This window comes from Pseudophryne corroboree, chromosome 2 (genome assembly GCF_028390025.1).
Source record: "Pseudophryne corroboree isolate aPseCor3 chromosome 2, aPseCor3.hap2, whole genome shotgun sequence".
NCBI lineage: Eukaryota > Metazoa > Chordata > Amphibia > Anura > Myobatrachidae > Pseudophryne > Pseudophryne corroboree.
In genome coordinates this window covers 148,692,568-148,716,934 of record NC_086445.1, presented here as the reverse complement: position 1 = coordinate 148,716,934, position 24,367 = coordinate 148,692,568, and the positions used below count along the sequence as shown (strand labels likewise).

The following is a 24,367-nucleotide window of genomic DNA, read 5'->3' as shown; positions in this document are numbered from 1 at the left end:
CTGAAAAAAAATGCGTGGGTTCCCCCCTCCTAAGCATAAACAGCCTCTGGCTTTTTGAGCCGGTCCTGGTTGTAAAAATACGGGGGGGGGGAAATGACGGGGGTTCCCCCGTATTTTAACAACCAGCACCGGGCTCTGCGTCCGGTCCTGGTGCCAAAAATACGGGGGACAAAAGACGTAGGGGTCCCCCGTATTTTTCACACCAGCACCGGGCTCCACTAGCCAGAGAGATAATGCCACAGCCGGGGGACACTTTTATACCGGTCCCTGCGGCCGTGGCATTAAATCCCCAACTAGTCACCCCTGGCCGGGGTACCCTGGAGGAGTGGGGATCCCTTAAATCAAGGGGTCCCCCCCTCCAGCCACACAAGGGCCAGGGGTGAAGCCCGAGGCTGTTCCCCCCCCCCCCCCATTCAAGGGCGGCGGATGGGGGGCTGATAGCCAGAGTGTAAAATTAAAGAATATTGTTTTTTTTTTTGTAGAAGAACTACAAGTCCCAGCAAGCCTCCCCCGCAAGCTGGTACTTGGAGAACCACAAGTACCAGCATGCGGTGGGGGGGGAACGGGCCCGCTGGTACCTGTAGTTCTACTACAAAAAAAATACCCAAATAAAAACAGTACACACACACCGTGACAGTATAACTTTATTACATACATGCACACCAACATACACACATACTTACCTATGTTGACACGAAGAGTCGTCCCCTTCTCCACGTAGAATCCACGGGGTACCTGTAAATAAAACCACAAGAGTGACCCCACATAACCTCACGGTCTACCGCTGACCGCAAAGTTCCCACCATTGGATACAATGGAGCGTCTATGCGCACCATTGTATCTCGAGTGCGCCACCTGATTGACAGCTCAGACGCGCACAGCCAATCAGGAGAGTGCCATGACGTGGCACTCCCTGATTGGCTGAAGGGACCCTCTTTGACAGCAGTTACGGGGGGTCCCGCCAGTCGGGGAAAGGGGTCCCATGTGTTAACATGGGACCCCTTTCAGTGCGTGGTCCGTGTTTTCCGTTTTTTTATTTTGCCAAGTACGTGGATTACAAACAAGAAGAGGACCGATCTACACAGGATTGTTGTGAGTATAATTTTATTTACAGGTACTCCGTGGATTCTACGTGGAGGAGGGGACCGACTCTTCGTGTCAACATAGGTAAGTATGTGTGTATGTTGGTGTGCATGTATGTAATAAAGTTATACTGTCACGGTGTGTGTGTACTGTTTTTATTTGGGTATTTTTTTGTAGCAGAACCACAGGTACCAGCGGGCCCGTTTCCCCCCCGCATGCTGGTACTTGTGGTTCTCCAAGTACCAGCTTGCGGGGGAGGCTTGCTGGGACTTGTAGTTCTTCTACAAAAAAAACCCCAATATTCTTTCATTTTACACTTGGGCTATCAGCACCCCATCCGCAGCCCTTGGATTGGGGGGGGGGGGGGTCCAGCCTCGGGCTTCACCCCTGGCCCTTGGGTGTCTGGAGGGGGGACCCCTTGATTTAAGGGGTCCCCACTCCTCCAGGGTACCCCGGCCAGGGGTGACTAGTTGGGGATTTAATGCCACGGCCGCAGGGACCGGTATAAAAGTTTCCCCTGGCTGTGGCATTATCTCTCTGGCTATTTGAGCCCGGTGCTGGTGTGAAAAATACGGGGGACCCCTACGTCTTTTGTCCCCCGTATTTTTGGGCACCAGGACCGGACGCAGAGCCCGGTGCTGGTTGTTAAAATACGGGGGAACCCCTGTCATTCCCTCCCCCCCCCCCCCCCCCCCCCCCCCGTATTTTTACAACCAGGATCGGCTCAAAGAGCCCGAGGCTGGTTATGCTTAGGTGGGAGGACCCCACGCATTTATGTTCAGGATTTTTTGAACACTTTTGTGCCGTCCATGAAGTCGAATCCAGCCCGCCCACTATTCGTCAAGTGGTCCATTTTTCGACAGCGGGACTGTTGAATCAGTTATTTATTGAATATGTCGAATTCGGGTCCCGGCGGGAATCCAAAAACGGTCGAATTCCGCAATTGCATATACCCCTTAGAGTGGCTACACACCTGAACGATGTCAGCGCAATGTTGTGTCTGGCCAAATCAAAGCATCATAACGACCAGATCGTAGCGTGTGTACCCACGATGTGTGCGCTCCTGTTGTCGCATGCGATATCTTTTGGTCAGCCATGCTGTATGGCCAACCAGAAGATATCTGCATGTGACCCGGTGTATATTAATGAAGGATGAAACAGTGATTGTTCCGTCCTTCCTTACATAGTTCTGATGTGTGCGGGCATAAGGTATGATGGAGATCCGAAAATAAGGAACATTCTGCGCACACACAATGGAGCTATTTATAGAGTTACCGCTTTCTGCTAGGCCAAACCAATACACACTTGCTCAGGTGCACCATTTAGATGCATGTATATGCTGTCACATATATGTTCCACTGTACCAACATTTACACCATCCACATGCAGCATGCATAGTCCTTGTACATAAGGTGACGGATTTATTTTGGATAAACCCTAAATGTTTACTCTCTGGTGGGTGTAGACTTACGAAGGACAATTGATATCAGCTCATACTTTTCAGCTATTTTACCCAATGTCTATTGCAAACTTATAATGTACAGAGTTACTGTCACACACATATTTCTATTAGTTCTTCTACAATCCTGATTGATTAATGTTTTCAGTAACTGATGCAACGCTTCACCCCTACATCCCTGGTGAGTGGTGGTAGACCACATCTGTATAATTGTGGTCTGTAAACATTGGCAGAGACTAAAACACCTGTCCAGAACTTTACATGTAAGTACATAAAACAATTTGTCTTCATGTTTTATTTGGCAGTGCATGTAGACTATTAGAGCTTAAAACAAGGATACCTTGCAGAAATATGGTGTGCACATAAAGAGGCCATGGTCATGAAAGGTTGGGGCATCAATATGACTGGCAGACAGGGCGGTAGGACAGTCCCCTCAAATCCAGTCTCAATTTGGAAGTTATTCTGAGGGCATTACGGGTTTGGACTGCTGGCACATAGTGTTTAAGGGTTTGGCACTGCTGGCATATAGTATTTACGGGTTTGGCACTGCTGGCACATATTGGTTACAGGTTTGGCACTGCTGGTAGAGTGTTAGGAATTCTGTGGTGCAATATGTGAAGCACACAAAATCACATCAACCTCATTAACTGAAATAATTTCTAATTAACAAAATGTGTGTTGCGTTTTTGACAGCCGCTCTAGTTTGATTTGGTCTTAATGGACTGTTGGCTTCTACCTGTTGAATAATTGCTCCATATAAGTCACCAGTGCACTACATAGCCTGATTCCAGAAACTACTCTATTACACAAATAATGAGGTATGTGTGCAATATATCACACCAACAGTAATACAACTGCCCTAACTCAACTTTTTCTAAGTGTTTTAAAAGAGGAAACAAATAGAGGGTTAAATAGAAAATATAACCACCACACAAAAAAACAAACAAAAAAACAACCACACAGATGAATGTGCATTAATTACATGCATGACTAGACAGGTGATTCTTGATTGCCAGTGAGGAATCTGGAACCATGTACGTGATTAATTATTCAGTGCCTACATATGTCATTATGTTGTGGAAATAGGATGAACATACATGCAAATGCTATTTTAATTATATTACAAGCTGTTATTAGTAGCAACACATAAGAAACAAGCATACGGCTTCCTGTAAATATGAGTGTTCTTTTATATTTAGTAACAAACAAGACCGTACATCCATGCAAATCTGCCTTTTTACATACACTAAGTGACCACTTTATTAGTTATATCTCTTTGCCTGCTCGTTAGTACAAATATCTAATTAGCCAAACATGTGGCAGCAACACAATGCATAAAGACATGCAGACCTGGTCAAGAGGTCCAGTTGTTGGTCAAACCAAAACAGAAGAATGGGGAAGAAATGTGACAAATTAAGAAAGGTGATAGGAATTTGGCGTAAACAACATGGATCCATTCTGCCTTGTGTCAATAGGCTGTGAGTGGTGTAATGGTGTAGGTACACATTAGGCCCCTTAATACCAACTGAGCATTACTTAAAATGCCTCAGCCTACCTAAGTATTGTTGCTACCCAAGTGCATTCACTTAAGGTCAGTCTACCCACTTCTAATAGCTTATTTTAGCAAGATAATGCACCATGTCACAAAGCACACTTCATTGCAAACTGGTTCCACAAATATGGCAGTGAGTTCAGTGTACTCCACTGGCCCCCATAGTCACCTGATCCCAATTCAAATAAGTCAGCAGCAACTGCATGAAGTTATGGCAACACGGACTACTAGAATCTCTAGGGTTTCCAGGTACTTGCTGATTCCTTGTGATAAATAATTCAGACTGCTCTAGGGTTAGAGGAGGGTTATACCTAGTGCTAGAACGGTATAACAAATAAGCCACTGAGTGCTCCATCAGAGAAATATCATCTAGTCTACACAAAGGTCTAAAATTTGCTAAATCTAATTTAAAATGTGACAACCCATAACAGATTTTAAGTTTGTCATTATATATGCAACAGAAAATAAGCAAACCGAATCCGCAGTAATATACACCCTATGATTCAGTAACTTGAAGACCTATGATCATCATTTTCTCAGTCCCTTTTATTTTTAGTTTATCAGTCCCTACGAGGTACTGATGGAATTTTTGCATTTACTTTTAAGGGCATTCACTAATTAAGAGCTCTAAAAGTCTTCCCCTAGCATCTAAATGGGGCAGAGGTATGGACGTTGACTTGTCTATTCCAAAATCTTGATTCTTTTGGCTTTCAGTTCTAGACTGACGGTTTAGTTTAGATGATTCTCTGTTTGTTTGATAGAATCTTAGCTGAAATTGTGTTGCTGGATAAATGACCTCACAATTTCCTCTAGAATATTCTGATATAGAGATAAAATATAAAAAGGAATTAATAATTGCTAAGGTTCCAGGTGATGTAGCTGTACAATGTTGTTGTTTTTTTTTACAGAAACACAGCACTTTCTACTGGCTACAGTTACATGAAATCCAAACCTGTTCTGTCTTTTCTTATGGAGTTAACATTTACCATAATAACAGAGGATTGTAGATCCATGGATGTAGCTTTTTGGTTATTTGTAATTTCTCAGATCATTATACGGTCCATTCTTTGGGTGAATTTGCTCGGACGCCACCTTCTGGGAAGCTTAAGAACAGTCAGCATTCTCCATTTATAAGCCATTTCTATGACTGCAGAGCAATGTGTGGAGATGGCGCCATAGCCCTTTACAGACTGTCCAGCAGCAATAATTACTTCAATGAGATCATTGCAGATGTTTGCTCTCCTAGGCACAAACCTGTAGGGTCTAGAACAAGCTGCCAACTTGACTGCTCTTAAATATAAAAGGTGGCAGCATTTCTTGATGATCAAATAATGAAACAGCACATGGCTGAAATTACCTTCTATACTGATATAGAAACTGTGAGATTATATTTAATTTTTCACACATAGCTTCATGCTGGCATATTGTAGTTGAATAAATAATGACATAGTAAAGTCTGTTATGAGGTATCTGGAACGACTGTGGAACGCAGGTGGAACACAGCCGGAAGCCCCGAACCCGGAAGCCGCGGAACGCGGCACTACAGCGTCTCCTGCCATCCTGGACTTGCTGTTCGGACTTTCTGTCCCTGTTCTCTCCCTGGCATAGCGACGGTTGTCTGCACACGACATCACCAACGAACAGCAGGACTCTCCTAGGGGAACCGCCGCTGAGCGGTCTGCTATTAAGCCAGCCAGTGGATCAAGCAAGTTATGTACATCAGACAGACGTGAATTTCGTCCGTCTGTCATCTTTACAAGCTTATACCATCGAACACTCATTCCATCAGCCTTGTATTGGTGAAGTATAAACAGGCTCTATCAAGCACTAACCAGCTTTTTCTAACTTGCAATTGAGCTCAATATACTTAAACCCATTATAGCTACTAACAGCCGGCTTATGCATGCAAAAAATATAACATTTAATAGGCTTTGTGTTTAATTGCCAGCAAGTCCAGAGATTTAGGACACAGTCCTTTATTTTATTTATATATCTTTTATGTTTATTTTAACTGTTTAGATGTAATATACAGGCTCTCAGTCTTACAGTGTCTATTCTTAGAAAAAATGTTTTACCAATAAATTTATATATTTACAAAACTAGCAGCTGTTGCACGATTATCCTTTCTGAGCGCCCATAACATTCTCTCTTCTTTTGCACTTTATGGTGGATACCCAGGTTCACCATTGTGGGCAGCCAGAAGGGTGGCTAGTAATTTAAAATTATTATTTTTGCTAATTTTGAGTTAATCAGCGCCCACATCTTCTTTGAATAATCAAATTGTAAGAATTGGTGAGTAGAAGGCTGTTAATTATGTTCTAATATGGAAGAAATATAAACAGATTTAAAAGACGGTGTAATATTCTTTTCCACTTTAACCATGTGTCCTGACAGGAAATTTTGTCAGATAGAGTCTCCTGTGTCATTGGTGGGAGGACTAAAATGGCGGCTTACATCACTATTCTCAGACTGATCTAGCATCAGACAAAAGTAAGCAGCCGCCGTTATACTCACTAGTTTATCTGAATTTTGGTGTCTGTCCCTGCCTGTTAAACTAGTCTTCATAATAAACAGACTAAGTTGCAGAGAAGCAATATTGGCTCGCTAGGCCTGCCTAATACAGATGTGTCCTCTTACATCTTTGCTCTACAAGTCGCGTTACACATAACGCGTGAGTGCCGTGTGACTCGGTAGCGCCAAGTGTCTTTTTAGCGTTTTTTTTTTCCACGAAAATGCATCTTAGACGCAAAGTAATGTAAGACACACGAGCAGCTTCTGCTGATTAAAATGATATGCAGAAAGCCTATGTTCTGTGTGTGACTGAGACTGTATTTGCATACAAAATGCTATGCTACAGTGTTTTCATGGAAAACACTGTTACATGGCATTTCGGAATGTATTTTAGCGGAAAAATACTCAAAAAATAAAATTAAAAAAAAAAAAGACGTTCGGCGCTACCAAGTCCTGCCACGGCATGACGCAACTTCAAAGACTGTTTAGGATGTAAGAGAACACATCTGTAGATAACCAAAGTCCAGAGAATTTTCTGGAGGAATGGCTGATTGCATAGATTGGTTGCTAAATATTTTCTTGCACCGTTGTAGTATGAACTAAAAGTATCTCCTCTAAGTAACCACCACCTAGACCACACAATTTATTGCAAAACCACTAAACTTCCAAGACTATGTCACTATCCTCTACCTGGCAATAGGAAAGGACCCTTTGTAGCAGGAGATCTCTATAAACCTTGAATTGTTGCCAAGAGGTTCTGCTTCTAGTCATTCAGGAGAAAACAGGACAAGCTTAGCTTCCTTAAGTGCGTACAGTTTTCCAAACAGTTGGTGATGCACTCCTCTAGAATGTAAAGCACTCCTCTAGAATGGAAAGGAGCTACTGGTTGCATCACGTAAGGCCAAATATGGCAATGCACCAAGACACAACTATTCTCAGAGAGCTCATCCTCATTCTGTATTAGCATTGTGCTTCGGGAGTATGCTCAGCATCTCACCTAATACTGCAGCTGTGAGTAACGTGACTCTCCATGTAAGGACAGCCTTAATATACAACTGCTCTCCATTACTGGACAATGCTGTTGCACATTATGTGGATGTGCTGCCAATTGCATAGTTAGAGAAAGGTTGGAGATTATCTTCTATGGGCCTTCCCCACTCAATGACATGTCAGCTGAATCAATAAAGTTTTCGCCACACGTATGTATGGAAGCAAAGCATATAACATTCATGTTGAGCTGTGTTACGTTGTACGTTCTTACTTGCCGTGCTGGACCGGGTCGCTTTCCCCGTGTCCCACTTGCAATATGCTGGAGGGAAACTCAGAGTTTCTCCTTTTCCTAGGGTTTTAAAAAAAACAAAAACAAAAATAAAAGGAGAATTTATTCTTCAGCAGTTTTAACATTTCCATGTTCAAGTCACGTCAGTGTGCAAAGGCTACCGCTGTACCAGGCACCGCTAAAATCTGATAGTGTGTCTTCTCTTCCACATTACATGTAGTTATTTAAGTCTATAGTAGGTCAATGTTTGGTGCTGGTCAAAATGCTCCATCTTTATGCTTATGAAACTACATGTTATATTTACTATGCCCAAAATATCCTTACATCTCAACAAGTTTAAATGCGGACTATGGCTAATAAACTGTTACCATTCATTAGTGTAATGTAGGGATGTTAAGCAGTAGGATAAAAAGAACATGGAGCTGTACACTTTATGAAAAGGCTATAAATGCATATTCCAAGGCTACACACTACTAACATGATCAGGAATAAAATCCTTGCAATGAAACAGGGCATGGGGAGATGGATGATCACACTCCCTTCTCACAATATTCAACAGGAGCATCCAAAATAGTTAAGAGAATTGAGCAGTTTGAGTTACTGTACCTTAAGCAAGAACCAAATGGAAATACGAGTTGTAAAGTGGATTCTCCATTTCTTCCTATATAATTCTCTGTTATGCGTAAGTGAGCCAAATATACGACACAAAATCTGCATATTCCTTCTATGTTGTTACCAAAGCAGTCACTGGTAGGAGCGGCATTCTCACCTCCTGGAACTGCATATGTGTGTGGTAGGCTGTGACATCATAGCCAAGCTCCACACTCACAGTGTAGCCCTAATATGAAGGGGCGGTAGCTTTGCATAAGCAGCTGCTTGTCTTGTTGGTGGCTGGTGCCTCATGTGGGGGCACCGCTAGGGCATTATAACATAGTGTCACTGGAACTTTGCTGTGTAAGAAGCAGACCTTCTATCCCCTCCTATAACATCTCTTTTTCCATGAGGGTTAACTGCTATATACACCTAGACCAAAAATAAAATCTTCACGCAATATTAGCACATGCCATGCAGTAGCACATGCAGGGGGGTTCTGAGTACCCAGAAATCCCCCTGACAGAGGAGAGAGAGTGGGCACAATATTACTAATGCCGTCCCCTTGTGCAAAAAATTGCCACGGCATTTTGCAGTGAGTGGATGGGGCTTAGTAATATCATGCCCGCGTTCTCTCTTTCCCGTCTACAACACGAAGTTGCTGTAGGTAAGAGATGTGTGTGTGTAATGTATGCGTGACATACGTGTGTCTGTGTGTACAGTATATGTTTATATGAATGTGTGTGTAATATACTCTTGCCATATATGAGTGTGTGTGGGTGTGTGTATATATGTCTATCTATAGAAACCCCCCGGAAAAATCCTGCATTTGCCCCTGCCATATGTCTTCTATTACACATGTTCGTGACAGACATAGGGATTCATCACAGATTCAACTTGATCCCGCGGTGCTCAGCTGCATATATGTGTGCCTATTAGGGTAGGCTGAACATCGCAATTCACCTCTATGGGGTGTATCAGTGAGATTGCACAGCAAGCTGCTGTGAAAGAATAACACACCGATTATTGAACTACGGCCATGTACACCCACCTCTGGCTCAATGTGATATGTGTAATGCTACAATTACATTAACTTGCAGATTAAGAGGCTGATTCTGAGTAAAGCCAGAAAAAGCAAGTAACTTTGCACCTGGGCAAAACCATGTTGCAATGCAAGAGATGCAAATACATTATTTTGCATGCAGGGTAAATATTGGCTGCTTTTTGCATGTAGCCCACAAATACAGAGATGCTTTATTTTTACACTTTAATTTAGATTTGAGTCTGGACACGCCCCTCTTAGATCTAATTCTCTGCATGTTACATCTGTCCCACCTACAGTGCACCATAGTTAGGCCCAGGTGCACAGAATCAACCGCTAATTTGCCTTTTGGATTCATTTTTAAAAAGAAACCTATGGTCTTCAAGGCCTAGTGACTGAATTTTATAGACTGAGCTAAAAAGTCCATGATCAGTTGGGGGTAATTCCAAGTTGATTGCAGCAGGATATTTGTTAGCAATTGGGCAAAACCATGTGCACTGCAGGGGAGGCAGATATAACATGTGCAGAGAGAGTTAGATTTGGGTGGGGTGTGTTCAATCTGCAATCTAATTTGCAGTGTAAAAATAAAGCAGCCAGTATTTACCCTGCACAGAAATAAAATAACCCACCCAAATCGAACTCTTTCTGCACATGTTATATCTGCCTCCCCTGCAGTGCACATGGTTTTGCCCAATTGCTATCAAAAATCCTACTGCGATCAACTTGGAATTACCCCCAGTGTGCGGAAGCTCTCTCTCAATACTGTACATGCGCTCACCTCCACCCCAATGATAGAAGACGGCATTAGTTACCAGACTATGTCAGGCAATTATCCACACGGAGGTAGATAGACTCATGCATGGACATTGTATATTCTTTGCAATCAGGAGCGACTATGAGAATATCTATTTCCCCTATGACAATTATAGTAAAAGAGAACTGGTTTTGCAAGGTGCTGCTAAGGCATTTGAATCTTCGTTGGCTTAACCTTAAAACAACTCTAATTGCCTTTGGATTTGGAGAAGGTTTCATCTAATGGATAGACATACTGTCAAAGAACTCTAGAGCTAAAGTATATTCTAATTGTAGGCCCTCAGACCCCTTATGTGCGCAGAGATGCACTAAACACAATCATCTATCCTCATCGGAACATCCAGCCACTGCAGAACCCTTTGCAACACATTTGAAATCAGAAAAAAAGTATTAAAGGTTTGTAAATAGCAGTGTCTGAAAAGAAGATAGGACTTTACAAGAATATCACCAGTGGTTAAAGTGGGCCGGAACTGCGTTCAGTCACCTCTAATTGCAGGCGGAACCAGTTCCGCCTCCGCCCGGCCACAGCATCCTGTCCCTGTTCCATTATAAAGGTGGCAGCGGCCGCCAGCCAATCACGGCTCGCGGACCGGCTGCAGCACCAATTAGAAGTAGATGAGGCTTTTTCAAAATCTGGCGTGAGCCACTCACGGCTCGCAGACCGCCAGCCAATGAAAAGCTGCCAAGTGGCAGCTTCTCATTAGCTGACGGTCCAGGAGCCGTGAATGGCGCTCAGCCGGCGCCAGGTTCAAAGTGCCTTCTCTCCCCCCCCTCTGCCACAGCCGCCGGAGTGTGACTGAGCCGCGCACGCAGGGGGGGTTTCCGAGTACCTAGAAACCCCCCCCTGCACGCCGATCCATCGTCTCAGCTGATTAATCATATCCGCAAATAGACTGTGCGGTGCGGCTGCCGGCAGCTGCCTCCACTAACTGAGGAGAGGACGGAGGCAGGCTGGCTGAATGTACGGGGAGCAACAGTAGCTGCAGAGAAAGTTGCAGCTCCTCCCAGGCAGACCTCCCATGTGACAGAGCTGGCCGGCCAGGTGAGGCAGGACGGAAATGTTTGCAGTGAACTGTACTGCAGTTGAGCACAGGTATTTGTTTTAAGTGTAGGGGGGGGCTTAGTTGGCCGGGTGAGGAACCCACTGCCCTGGTGTTTGGAAGGAAGAGGGGGGGGGGGCTATGTGTTTATAAGTTACGTGTGTATCATGTGCTGTGTGCATGTATCCTGTGTGTGTATCATGTGCTGTGTTCATGTATCCTATGTGTGTATCATGTGCTGTGTTCATGTATCCTATGTGTGTATCATGTGCTGTGTTCATGTATCCTATGTGTGTATCATGTGCTGTGTTCATGTATCCTATGTGTGTATCATGTGCTGTGTGTATGTATCCTATGTGTGTATCATGTGCTGTGTGCATGTATCCTGTATGTGTATCATGGCCTGTGTTCATGTATCCTGTGTGTGTATCATGTGCTGTGTTCATGTATCCTATGTGTGTATCATGTGCTGTGTGCATGTATCCTGTGTGTGTATCATGTGCTGTGTTCATGTATCCTATGTGTGTATCATGTGCTGTGTGCATGTATCCTGTGTGTGTATCATGTGCTGTGTTCATGTATCCTGTGTGTGTGTATCATGTGCTGTGTGCATGTATCCTGTGTGTGTATCATGTGCTGTGTGCATGTATCCTGTGTGTGTATCATGTGCTGTGTTCATGTATCCTGTGTGTGTATCATGTGCTGTGTGCATGTATCCTGTGTGTGTATCATGTGCTGTGTGCATGTATCCTGTGTGTGTGTGTATCATGTGCTGTGTGCATGTATCCTGTGTGTGTGTGTGTATCATGTGCTGTGTGCATGTATCCTGTATGTGTATCATGGCCTGTGTTCATGTATCCTGTATGTGTATCATGGCCTGTGTTCATGTATCCTGTGTGTGTATCATGTGCTGTGTGCATGTATCCTGTGTGTGTATCATGTGCTGTGTTCATGTATCCTGTGTGTGTATCATGTGCTGTGTGCATGTATCCTGTGTGTGTATCATGTGCTGTGTTCATGTATCCTGTGTGTGTATCATGTGCTGTGTGCATGTATCCTGTGTGTGTATCATGTGCTGTGTTCATGTATCCTGTGTGTGTATCATGTGCTGTGTGCATGTATCCTGTGTGTGTATCATGTGCTGTGTGCATGTATCCTGTGTGTGTGTATCATGTGCTGTGTGCATGTATCCTGTGTGTGTGTATCATGTGCTGTGTGCATGTATCCTGTGTGTGTGTATCATGTGCTGTGTGCATGTATCCTGTGTGTGTGTATCATGTGCTGTGTGCATGTATCCTGTGTGTGTGTATCATGTGCTGTGTGCATGTATCCTGTGTGTGTATCATGTGCTGTGTGCATGTATCCTGTGTGTGTATCATGTGCTGTGTGCATGTATCCTGTGTGTGTATCATGTGCTGTGTGCATGTATCCTGTGTGTGTATCATGTGCTGTGTGCATGTATCCTGTGTGTGTATCATGTGCTGTGTGCATGTATCCTGTGTGTGTGTATCATGTGCTGTGTGCATGTATCCTGTGTGTGTGTATCATGTGCTGTGTGCATGTATCCTGTGTGTGTGTATCATGTGCTGTGTGCATGTATCCTGTGTGTGTGTGTGTGTGTATCATGTGCTGTGTGCATGTATCCTGTGTGTGTATATCATGTGCTGTGTTCATGTATCCTATGTGTGTATCATGTGCTGTGTGCATGTATCCTATATGTGTATCATGTGCTGTGTGTATCATGTGCCGTGTGTATGTATCCTATGTGTGTATATGTATCCTATGTGTGTGTATGTGCTGTGTGTATGCATGCTATGTGTGTGTATGTGTATATGCTGTGTGTATGTATGCTCTGTGTGTATATGTATGCATGCTCTGTGTGTATGCATGTATGGTGTGTGTGTGTGTGTGTGTGTGTATATATGTACGTACGTACGTATGCTCAGTGTGTGTCTGCAGTGTGTATGTTTGATCCGAGTAGTTATGTATATATGTTTTTGAAAGTATGCCATGCATGTATGTATGCTGTGTGTAAGTATGTATGTATATGTACAGAAGTGTATGTATGTGTGTATATATATATATATATATATATATATATATCTATCACAACATATGTACATGCATACGTGAACGAAAACCCCCCCAAGAAAATCCTGCGTTTGCCCCTGCCTCGGCGTCTGGTAGGAGAGTCAACTCGCCCTCCTCATGAAGACCTCCAGGTAACTGCTGCCACAATTCACAGCTCTGGGTGCCCAGTCTTTCTGCTGCTGATATTCTCTCTCTCTCCATGTCTCTCTCTCTCTCTCTCCATGTCACTCTATTTTGCCATGTCTCCCCTTCATCTCTCTCTCTTTTGCCATGTCTCTCTTGCAGTGTCTCTATCTCCATGTCTCTCTCACCCTCTCTTGCCATGTCACTCTTTTTGTCTGTTTTTGCACTTTCAAGACTCTGAGTGAGTGTGTGTGTATATGTATATATATATATATATATATATATATATATATATATATATATATATATATAAAACCCCCTCATAAAATCCTGCGTTTGCCCCTGGAAGGGGCTCTACCTGTCGTACTGTGTAAAAGGGGACGCTGTCTGCCGTACTGTGTAAAAGGGGGCTCCGCCTCCCGTACTGTGTAAAAGGGGGGACTCTGCTATTGTGGGCATTGTGTGTGTAAAGGGCACTAGTATGTGGGGCGGGCAATGTGAATAAGATTGTGCTACTGTGAAGCATTATTTTGAATTGGTGGTACTTTTGTGTGGCCACGCCCCTTCCTTGTGAGGCCACACCCTTTCTGTGGCATTGCAGGTGAGGTGAGTTCCCCCACCTCTCCAAGACCACTTTAAGCCCTGAATATCACTATATTCCCGAGAGACGCTATCTCATCCCTATAAAGGGCATTAGACATTATCTAATTCACAGGACTTGCTACCTCAGTGTGGGTCATACAAACTTGACAAAAATTATTCCAATCCCCAAATTATAATAGCGTATTTACCAACATGCTTACCTTTATATGGGAAAAGGATGAGCAAAAGTGAGTTAACATTTGCTGCAAACAGCCAACCAAATGGGGTGGCTGAGCTCTTCCTGATGCTCATATGTACGGGGAATCTATGCTGAGCCAGGAGTCACAATGGTTATAGTTAAATGGGGGACATGATCTGAGATTATTGAGCTGTACTTCTGAGGTAGGGAATGAATGAGATCTAGCATATGCTATGATCTAAAGGTAACTGCAGACATGAGCAAGAGCATGGCATTTTGCCAGCAAACATCAAGTTCCGTGGTGGAACAGGCCGTTTTACAAAGGTGCGAAGTTCTGGTGATGCATTTGTCAAATTCAGCTTTTGTATTGCAATTCCATAGGACGCCATTGTGCACGTATGCCTATTCTTCTCAATGAGTACTGATGGGACAATGGTGGCCCATTCGTGCTGTTGTGTAGTGTACAGGGTGATTCAAAAGTCGCAGTACACCATTGTCAAAGTCGCAGTACACCCTTTTGTTTCAAAAACTGTGCTGGAAATGGGAAAACGAACAGACTCAAGATGGCCGATTTCAATATGGCGCCCATGTTCGGTACATACCCTAAAAGATAGCCCACCTCACCAATACCTTACTGGAGTATTCAGTTTTCCTATTTCCTGCACAGTTTTTGAAACAAAAGGGTGTACTGCGACTTTTGAATGACACTGTATTTGGGGAGGGAGATAAACTACCAACCAATCAGCTCCTAACTGCCATGTTACAGGCTGTGTTTTAAAAATGACAGAAGCTGATTGGTTGGGTACTTTATTTCTCTCCACGGCTTAGTACATTTGTCACTATGACTGCTGTCTCTCATGGACCAGCTGAACCTCCTCCTGGCTGAAGCAAATGACACCTCATGAACTGCTGCTTCTTGCCAGAAAAGCTGCGTCTCTATAATATCTTCCTCATAATGCTTGTTACCATTCCCAGCCACATCCACGGCTTAATTACATATATCATGGCTGACAAAGTACTTAAGGTGCTGCAAACCTCGAACTGTGTGTGCTGGCTCCCCACATCCCTTGTGTATCCCTAAGTTTTCATTATCTCAAGTGAATACACGTACTTGTATACAGATCTATTTCCAATTCACGTCTAACGTGTACCCCTTTATATACAGCTAGGTATATGGTGCAGCTAATTCACTTATCACCTGCAAAACCTGCTGCAAACAGTAATCACACTCACTGTAATACGATCTTTGTTTATCAGAACATAATTTTTGGGTTTTTTTTATGTGATTTTAAATAGCTGTATTAAATAAGTTAATCTTGACTTGAAATATACTGTTACATACTGAATGTGTAAGACACTATAATGGTACAATGTAAATGCACAGTTGCTAATAAAGCTATTGAAATTTAAAGGGGAAAAAAACAACTTTCTTTTTCCTCTCCTTTTTTCGGGTTCCTATATGGTTACCTACCTGAGCTGCAGATTTGTGAGTCCCATGGGAGACAAGGGACAACAGTAAGTCAGAGGAAGTTGCACATTTGTTGGGTAGAATGTGGGGAAAATGTAAACTCCTATTGCATGTACTGTTTGTGTATTCTGTCCTAATATGCATGTGTGTTCCGATATGTCTCTTCACATTGAGACCGTCTCAGATAATCTGCATTTACCTCATGCTTTCTGCAGAGTCCTCAGGCATTGGAGCCACAGTCTGCACGGCTGGTAGGTTCTTGCTTGTAGCACCATTTACAAAACTAGACGAGGAGGAGGAAGAGGAGGAGGCCGAATCCACTGCACCTGTTTCAGAGACAAAATCTCGACAAGTGAAACATACAGAGAGCGACAGATACGCAAGGCCAGTATATTTAGTTACATAAAATTGTATGTCAGGTTGCTTTCCACACAATATAGGATTTAGCAATAAAGCGATAAGATGATGTTTCTGCATTGTAATATTTGGGGGTATATTCAATTGAAGTCGGATCCATTCCGACATTCGTTTGTCGGAATGGATCCGACAAGGGCTATTCAATGCCATCTCAATTCGACTTTAAAAAAATAAGATTTTACTTACCGATAAATCTATTTCTCGTAGTCCGTAGTGGATGCTGGGGACTCCGTCAGGACCAGGGGGAATAGCGGCTCCGCAGGAGACAGGGCACAAAAGTAAAAGCTTTAGGATCAGGTGGTGTGCACTGGCTCCTCCCCCTATGACCCTCCTCCAAGCCTCAGTTAGGATACTGTGCCCGGACGAGCGTACACAATAAGGAAGGATTTTGAATCCCGGGTAAGACTCATACCAGCCACACCAATCACACTGTACAACCTGTGATCTGAACCCAGTTAACAGCATGATAACAGCGGAGCCTCTGAAAAGATGGCTCACAACAATAATAACCCGATTTTTGTAACAATAACTATGTACAAGTATTGCAGACAATCCGCACTTGGGATGGGCGCCCAGCATCAATACGGGCTACGAGAAATAGATTTATCGGTAAGTAAAATCTTATTTTCTCTGACGTCCTAGTGGATGCTGGGGACTCCGTCAGGACCATGGGGATTATACCAAAGCTCCCAAACGGGCGGGAGAGTGCGGATGACTCTGCAGCACCGAATGAGAGAACTCCAGGTCCTCTTTAGCCAGGGTATCAAATTTGTAGAATTTTACAAACGTGTTCTCCCCCGACTACGTAGCTGCTCGGCAGAGTTGTAATGCCGAGACCCCTCGGGCAGCCGCCCAGGATGAGCCCACCTTCCTTGTGGAATGGGCCTTGACAGATTTAGGCTGTGGCAGGCCTGCCACAGAATGTGCAAGTTGAAATGTGCTACAAATCCAACGAGCAATCGTCTGCTTAGAAGCAAGAGCACCCAGTTTGTTGGGTGCATACAGGATAACAGCAAGTCAGTTTTCCTGACTCCAGCCGTCCTGGAAACCTATATTTTCAGGGCCCTGACAACATCTAGCAACTTGGAGTCCTCCAAGTCCCTAGTAGCCGCAGGTACCACAATAAGCTGGTTCAGGTGAAACGCTGACACCACCTTAGGAAGAAACTGGGGACGAGTCCGCAGCTCTGCTCTGTCCGAATGGACAATCAGATATGGCTTTTGTGAGACAAAGCCGCCAATTCTGACACTCGCCTGGCCGAGGCCAGGGCCAACAGCATGGTCACTTTTCATGTGAGATATTTCAAATCCACAGATTTGAGCGGTTTAAAATGTGATTTGAGGAATCCCAGAACTACGTTGAGATCCCACAGTGCCACTGGAGGCACAAAAAGGGGGTTGTATATGCAATACTCCCTTGACAACTTCTGGACTTCAGGAACTGAAGCCAATTCTTTCTGGAAGAAAATTGACAGGGCCGAAATTTGAACCTTAATGGACCCCAATTTGAGGCCCATAGACACTCCTGTTTGCAGGAAATGCAGGAATCGACCGAGTTTAAATTTCTTCGTGGGGCCTTCCTGGCCTCACACCACGCAACATATTTTCGCCACATGTGGTGATAATGTTTTGCGGTCACCTCCTTCCTGGCTTTGACCAGGGTAGGAATGACCTCTTCCGGAATGCCTTTTTCCCTTAGGATCTGGCGTTCCACCGCCATGCCGTCAAACGCAGCCGCGGTAAGTCTTGGAACAGACCTGGTACTAGCTGAAGCAAGTCCCTTCTTAGCGGCAGAGGCCATGAGTCCTCTGTGAGCATTTCTTGAAGTTCCGGGTGCCACGTCCTCCTTGGCCAATCCGGAGCCACGCGTATAGGGGGTAATTCCAAGTTGATCGCAGCAGGATTTTTGTTAGCAATTGGGCAAAACCATGTGCACTGCAGGGGGGGCAGACATAACATGTGCAGAGAGAGTTAGATTTGGGTGGGGTGTGTTCAATCTGCAATCTAATTTGCAGTGTAAAAATAAAGCAGCCAGTATTTACCCTGCACAGAAATAAAATAACCCACCCAAATCTAACTCTCTCTGCAAATGTTATATCTGCCTCCCCTGCAGTGCACATGGTTTTGCCCAATTGCTATCAAAAATCCTGCTGCGATCAACTTGGAATTACCCCCATAGTTCTTACTCCTCTACGTCTTATAATTCTCAGTACCTTGGTTATGAGAAGCAGAGGAGGGAACACATACACTGACTGGTACACCCACGGTGTTACCAGAACGTCCACAGATATTGCTTGAGGGTCTCTTGACTTGGCGCAATACCTGTCCAGTTTTTTGTTCAGGCGGGACGCCATCATGTCCACCTTTGGTCTTTCCCAACGGTTCACAATCATGTGGAATACTTCCCGATGAAGTCCCCACTCTCCCGGGTGGAGGTCGTGCCTGCTGAGGAAGTCTGCTTCCCAGTTGTCCACTCCCGGAATGAACACTGCTGACAGTGCTATCACATGATTTTTCGCCCAGCGAAGAATCCTTGCAGTTTCTGCCATTGCCCTCCTGCTTCTTGTGCCGCCCTGTCTGTTTACGTGGGCGACTGCCGTGATGTTGTCCCACTGGATCAATACCGGCTGACCTTGAAGCAGAGGTCTTGCTAAGCTGAGAACATTGTAAATTGCCCTTAGCTCCAGTATATTTATGTGGAGAGAAGTCTCCAGACTTGATCACACTCCCTGGAAATTTTTTCCCTGTGTGACTGCTCCCCAGCCTCTCAGGCTGGCATCCGTGGTCACCAGGACCCAGTCCTGAATGCCGAATCTGCGGCCCTTTAGTAGATGAGCACTCTGCAGCCACCGCAGAAGAAACACCCTTGTCCTTGGAGACAGGGTTATCCGCTGATGCATCTGAAGATGCGATCCGGACCATTTTTCCAGCAGATCCCACTGAAAAGTTCTTGCGTGAAATCTACCGAATGGAATCGCTTCGTAAGAAGCCACCATTTTTCCCAGGACCCTTGTGCAATGATGCACTGACACTTTTCCTGGTTTTAGGAGGTTCCTGACTAGCTCGGATAACTCCCTGGCTTTCTTCTCCGGGAGAAACACCTTTTTCTGGACTGTGTCCAGAATCATCCCTAGGAACAGCAGACGTGTCGTCGGAAACAGCTGCGGTTTTGGAATATTTAGAATCCACCCGTGCTGTCGTAGAACTACTTGAGATAGTGCTACTCCGACCTCCAACTGTTCTCTGGACCTTGCCCCTATCAGGAGATCGTCCATTTTCTTTGAAGAAGAATCATCATTTCGGCCATTACCTTGGTAAGGACCCGGGGTGCCGTGGACAATCCAACCGGCAGCGTCTGAAACTGATAGTGACAGTTCTGTACCACGAACCTGAGGTACCCTTGGTGAGAAGGGCAAATTGGGACATGGAGGTAAGCATCCCTGATGTCCCGGGACACCATATAGTCCCCTTCTTCCTGGTTCGCTATCACTGCTCTGAGTGACTCCATCTTGATTTGAACCTTTGTATGTAAGTGTTCAACTATTTCAGATTTAGAATAGGTCTCACCGAGCCGTCTGGCTTCAGTACCACAATATAGTGTGGAATAATACCCCTTTCCTTGTTGTAGGAGGGGTACTTTGATTATCACCTGCTGGGAATACAGCTTGTGAATTGTTTCCACTACTGCCTCCCTGTCGGAGGGAGACGTTGGTAAAGCAGACTTCAGGAACCTGCGAGGGGGAGACGTCTCGAATCTCCAATCTGTACCCCCCTGGGATACTACTTGTAGGATCCAGGGGTCCACTTGCGAGTGAGCCCACTGCGTGCTGAAACTCTTGAGATGACCCCCCCCACCGCACCCGAGTCCGCTTGTACGGCCCCAGCGTCATGCTGAGGACTTGGCAGAAGCGGTGGAAGGCTTCTGTTTCTGGGAATGGGCTGCCTGCTGCAGTCTTCTTCCCTTTCCTCTATCCCATGGCAGATATGACTGGCCTTTTGCCCGCTTGCCCTTATGGGGACGAAAGGACTGAGGCTGAAAAGACGTTGTCTTTTTCTCCTTTATACGGCAATACTTCCATGTGCCGTTTGGAATCTGCATCACCTGACCACTGTCGTGTCCATAAACAACTTCTGGCAGATATGGACATCGCACTTACTCTTGATGCCAGAGTGCAAATATCCCTCTGTGCATCTCGCATATATAGAAATGCATCCTTTAAATGCTCTATAGTCAATAAAATACTGTCCCTGTCAAGGGTATCAATATTTTCAGTCAGGGAATCCGACCAAGCCACCCCAGCGCTGCACATCCAGGCTGAGGCGATCGCTGGTCGCAGTATAACACCAGTATGTGTGTATATACTTTTTAGGATATTTTCCAGCCTCCTATCAGCTGGCTCCTTGAGGGCGGCCCTATCTGGAGACGGTACCGCCACTTGTTTTGATAAGCGTGTGAGCGCCTTATCCACCCTAAGGGGTGTTTCCCAACGCGCCCTAACTTCTGGCGGGAAAGGGTATACCGCCAATAATTTTCTATCGGGGGAAACCCACGCATCATCACACACTTCATTTAATTTATCTGATTCAGGAAAAACTACAGGTAGTTTTTTCACACTCCACATAATACCCTTTTTTGTGGTACTTGTAGTATCAGAAATATGTAACACCTCCTTCATTGCCCTTAACAAGTAACGTGTGGCCCTAAAGGAAAATACGTTTGTTTCTTCACCGTCGACACTGGAGTCAGTGTCCGTGTCTGTGTCGACCGACTGAGGTAAAAGGACGTTTTAACGCCCCTGACGGTGTTTGAGACGCCTGGACAGGTACTAATTGGTTTGCCGGCCGTCTCATGCCGTCAACCGACCTTGCAGCGTGTTGACATTATCACGTAATTCCTTAAATAAGCCATCCATTCCGGTGTCGACTCCCTAGAGAGTGACATCACCATTACAGGCAATTGCTCCGCCTCCTCACCAACATCGTCCTCATACATGTCGACACACACGTACCGACACACAGCACACACACAGGGAATGCTCTGATAGAGGACAGGACCCCACTAGCCCTTTGGGGAGACAGAGGGAGAGTTTGCCAGCACACACCAAAAACGCTATAATTATACAGGGACAACCTTTATATAAGTGTTTTTCCCTTATAGCATTTTAATATATATAGTCATATCGCCAAATAAGTGCCCCCCCTCTCTGTTTTAACCCTGTTTCTGTAGTGCAGTGCAGGGGAGAGCCTGGGAGCCTTCCCACCAGCATTTCTGTGAGGGAAAATGGCGCTGTGTGCTGAGGAGAATAGGCCCCGCCCCCTTTTCGGCGGGCTTCTTCTCCAGTTTTTCTGAGACCTGGCAGGGGTTAAATACATCCATATAGCCCCCAGGGGCTATATGTGATGTATTTTTAGCCAGAATAAGGTACTATCATTGCTGCCCAGGGCGCCCCCCCCAGCGCCCTGCACCCTCAGTGACCGTTGCTATGAAGTGTGCTGACAACAATGGCGCACAGCTGCAGTGCTGTGCGCTACCTTATGAAGACTGAAAAGTCTTCTGCCGCCGGTTTCTGGACCTCTTCACTTTTCGGCATCTGCAAGGGGGTCGGCGGCGCGGCTCCGGGACGAACCCCAGGGTGAGACCTGTGTTCCGACTCCCTCTGGAGCTAATGGTGTCCAGTAGCCTAAGAAGCCAATCCATCCTGCACGCAGGTGAGTTCACTTCTCTCCCCTAAGTCCCTCGATGCAGTGAGCCTGTTGCCAGCAGGACTCACTGAAAATAAAAAACCTAACAAAACTTTTACTCTAAGCAGCTCTTTAGGAGAGCCACCTAGATTGCACCCTTCTCGGCCGGGCACAAAAATCTAACTGAGGCTTGGAGGAGGGTCATAGGGGGAGGAGCCAGTGCACACCACCTGATCCTAAAGCTTTTACTTTTGTGCCCTGTCTCCTGCGGAGCCGCTATTCCCCCTGGTCCTGACGGAGTCCCCAGCATCCACTAGGACGTCAGAGAAAAGTCGAATTAAAATGCGGGAGTTGAGACGGAGGGAGAGCCGCGGGCAGACGGGGGAGAGCAGCGCTACAGCAGCAGCTATAGCAACGTAGCAGGATGATGTGTCACAGCCGCCGCTCACGGCAGCGTCCACCCAGCTCCAGCAGGTCTCGCTTGCTGTATTCGGCTGGACGCTGCTGTGAGCGGCAGCTGTGACACATCCTCCGGCTACGCTGCTCTCCCCCATCTCCCCGCTGGTCTCCCCCCTCTCCTCCTCTCGGCTCGCTCATCTCAATCCGACTGTTTTTAAAGTTGGATTGAGATGGTCGAAAAGGGAGCGTTTGACACAAGCACGCGATCGGCAGCTATTCCGCCGATCCACATGCTTTTCGACAAGTCGAATTCCTCGACTTGACGAATAATTTGGGGTCATATTGAATAGGTCGGAACCCCTTCCGACCTATAAAAGTCAAAAACTGACGTCTTTTCGACAGACGGCAGCTTTCGACATCAATTGAATATACCCCTAGGAGTATACAGATGTGTCCTCATACATCATTACTGCAGTCGCGTCAAACAGCCTCTCTCGGTGCACCATGTCCCATGAGACTCTGCTAGCAACGGGCGTCTTTTTACCAGAAAATGCGTCTTAGTTACAATGCGACTCAGATGCACCAGCAGACTCTGTTGATTAATATGATAGGCAACACTTGTATATCTGTGCACAACAAAGTCTGACTATGTATATGGAGTGCTTCAATGCAAAAGCCGCTGCTTTTGCCCATGCCAAGTTTTGTTGTGTTACATACACAGACTCGCAAACAGCTAAACCAAGGGTCGCACATCAAATTAATCAGCACAGTCTCCTGGTGCTTCCTAGATGCATCACAATGCAATTAAGACACATTTTTTAACGAAAACACGCACAAAAAAAAAGACAAGAAATACGCCAGGTCTCTTGCGACTCTGCTAGCGCCAGGCGTCTCACATCACATGGTATATTGAGGCTAGATGTATGAGGACACATCTGTATAAAAGGCAGACTGTGACAATATCTATATCTAGCTACATAGCGATCTATATCTGTATATACAGACATATGGAAAACTGAGCTTCAACAGTCTAAACTTGTTTTGCCTGCTGCAAAGCTTAAATGCAAATATAGTCTACAATGCTTATTACACATATCTTTTTATACTCCAATCCAGATTTTACATAAACATATTGTACACAACATAGAAGTGAACTGTAAAAGCAACTTAAGTCAGTTTAAAGTATCCAGTCATGTGAAAAATAGCGTACTCCCTTTCAATGCTGTGTTTTGACATAACATAATATAATTAACAACCATCTCCTCCTCCTAGAATTTGGTAAATCAAGACCATACTCTACAGAAAGGTCTGCAGGATCCCCGGGGTAGGGCACTCTCCCAGACACTTACCCAGTGACATGGGCGAAGACTTGAGCTGCTATTTAACTGATAATCTCATGAAGAAAATTAATAGTTTAAAAAAACCTAGTAAATCATGGCATACATTTCCTTCATATATGGCTTCCACATGTAGGCTTTTATTATTTTACTAGGTGCTTCATCGCGCCCTACGGGCGCTCTTCACACCGTCGCAAGGGGCTACGCCCCCTTAACCCTTGCATGCCTTTCTCGGGTTCAATATTTGTATTATATGGAGTATTACCTGCATTCCTTTGTTAGTGGTTAAATATTGCGGGTGGAGGAGGGGGCGGATGCGTGGGGGGGCCCGGATGGGGAAGGGTTGGGAGGTGCTACGGATGGGGGAGGGGCAGAGGAGTGGGGGCTGCAGATGGGGGAGGGGTCCAGAGGCACTGCAGGTGGGGGAGGGGCAGGGGTGCCATGGGTGGGAGAGGGGCAGGGGCGGGGATGTTGCGGATGGGTGAAGGGTTCCAGAGGTGCTGTGGGATGGGAAAGGGCGGGGTTGGCGGGGGTGGGGTAGGGGGTCTGGAGGCACCATGGGTGGGGGAGGAGCAGGTACAGGTGGTGCGGCAGATGGGGAAGGGGGTCTCGAAGCGCTGCAGGTGGTGGAGGGGCAGAGGTGTAGGGGTGCCGTGGGTGGGGGAGGAGTGGGGGGGGGAACCACGGATTGAGGAGGGTG

General features: G+C 45.5%; 1 protein-coding gene across 9 annotated transcripts in view; it reads right to left on the bottom strand.

Moving 5' to 3' along the window:
• NBEA (neurobeachin) overlaps positions 1 to 24,367 on the bottom strand; it is a 1,049,301-nt gene that overhangs the window by 511,504 nt on the left and 513,430 nt on the right. For 6 of the 9 annotated variants that reach the window (XM_063951811.1, XM_063951806.1, XM_063951798.1 and 3 more), the window contains 2 exons: positions 16,033 to 16,159; positions 7,867 to 7,944 (listed from right to left, as the gene is read on the bottom strand). In XM_063951811.1, coding sequence (XP_063807881.1) covers positions 7,867 to 7,944; positions 16,033 to 16,159 — 205 coding nt within the window. The remainder of the gene's footprint in view (positions 1 to 7,866; positions 7,945 to 16,032; positions 16,160 to 24,367) is intronic. The other 3 variants (XM_063951816.1, XM_063951819.1, XM_063951817.1) reach the window with 1 other exon arrangement.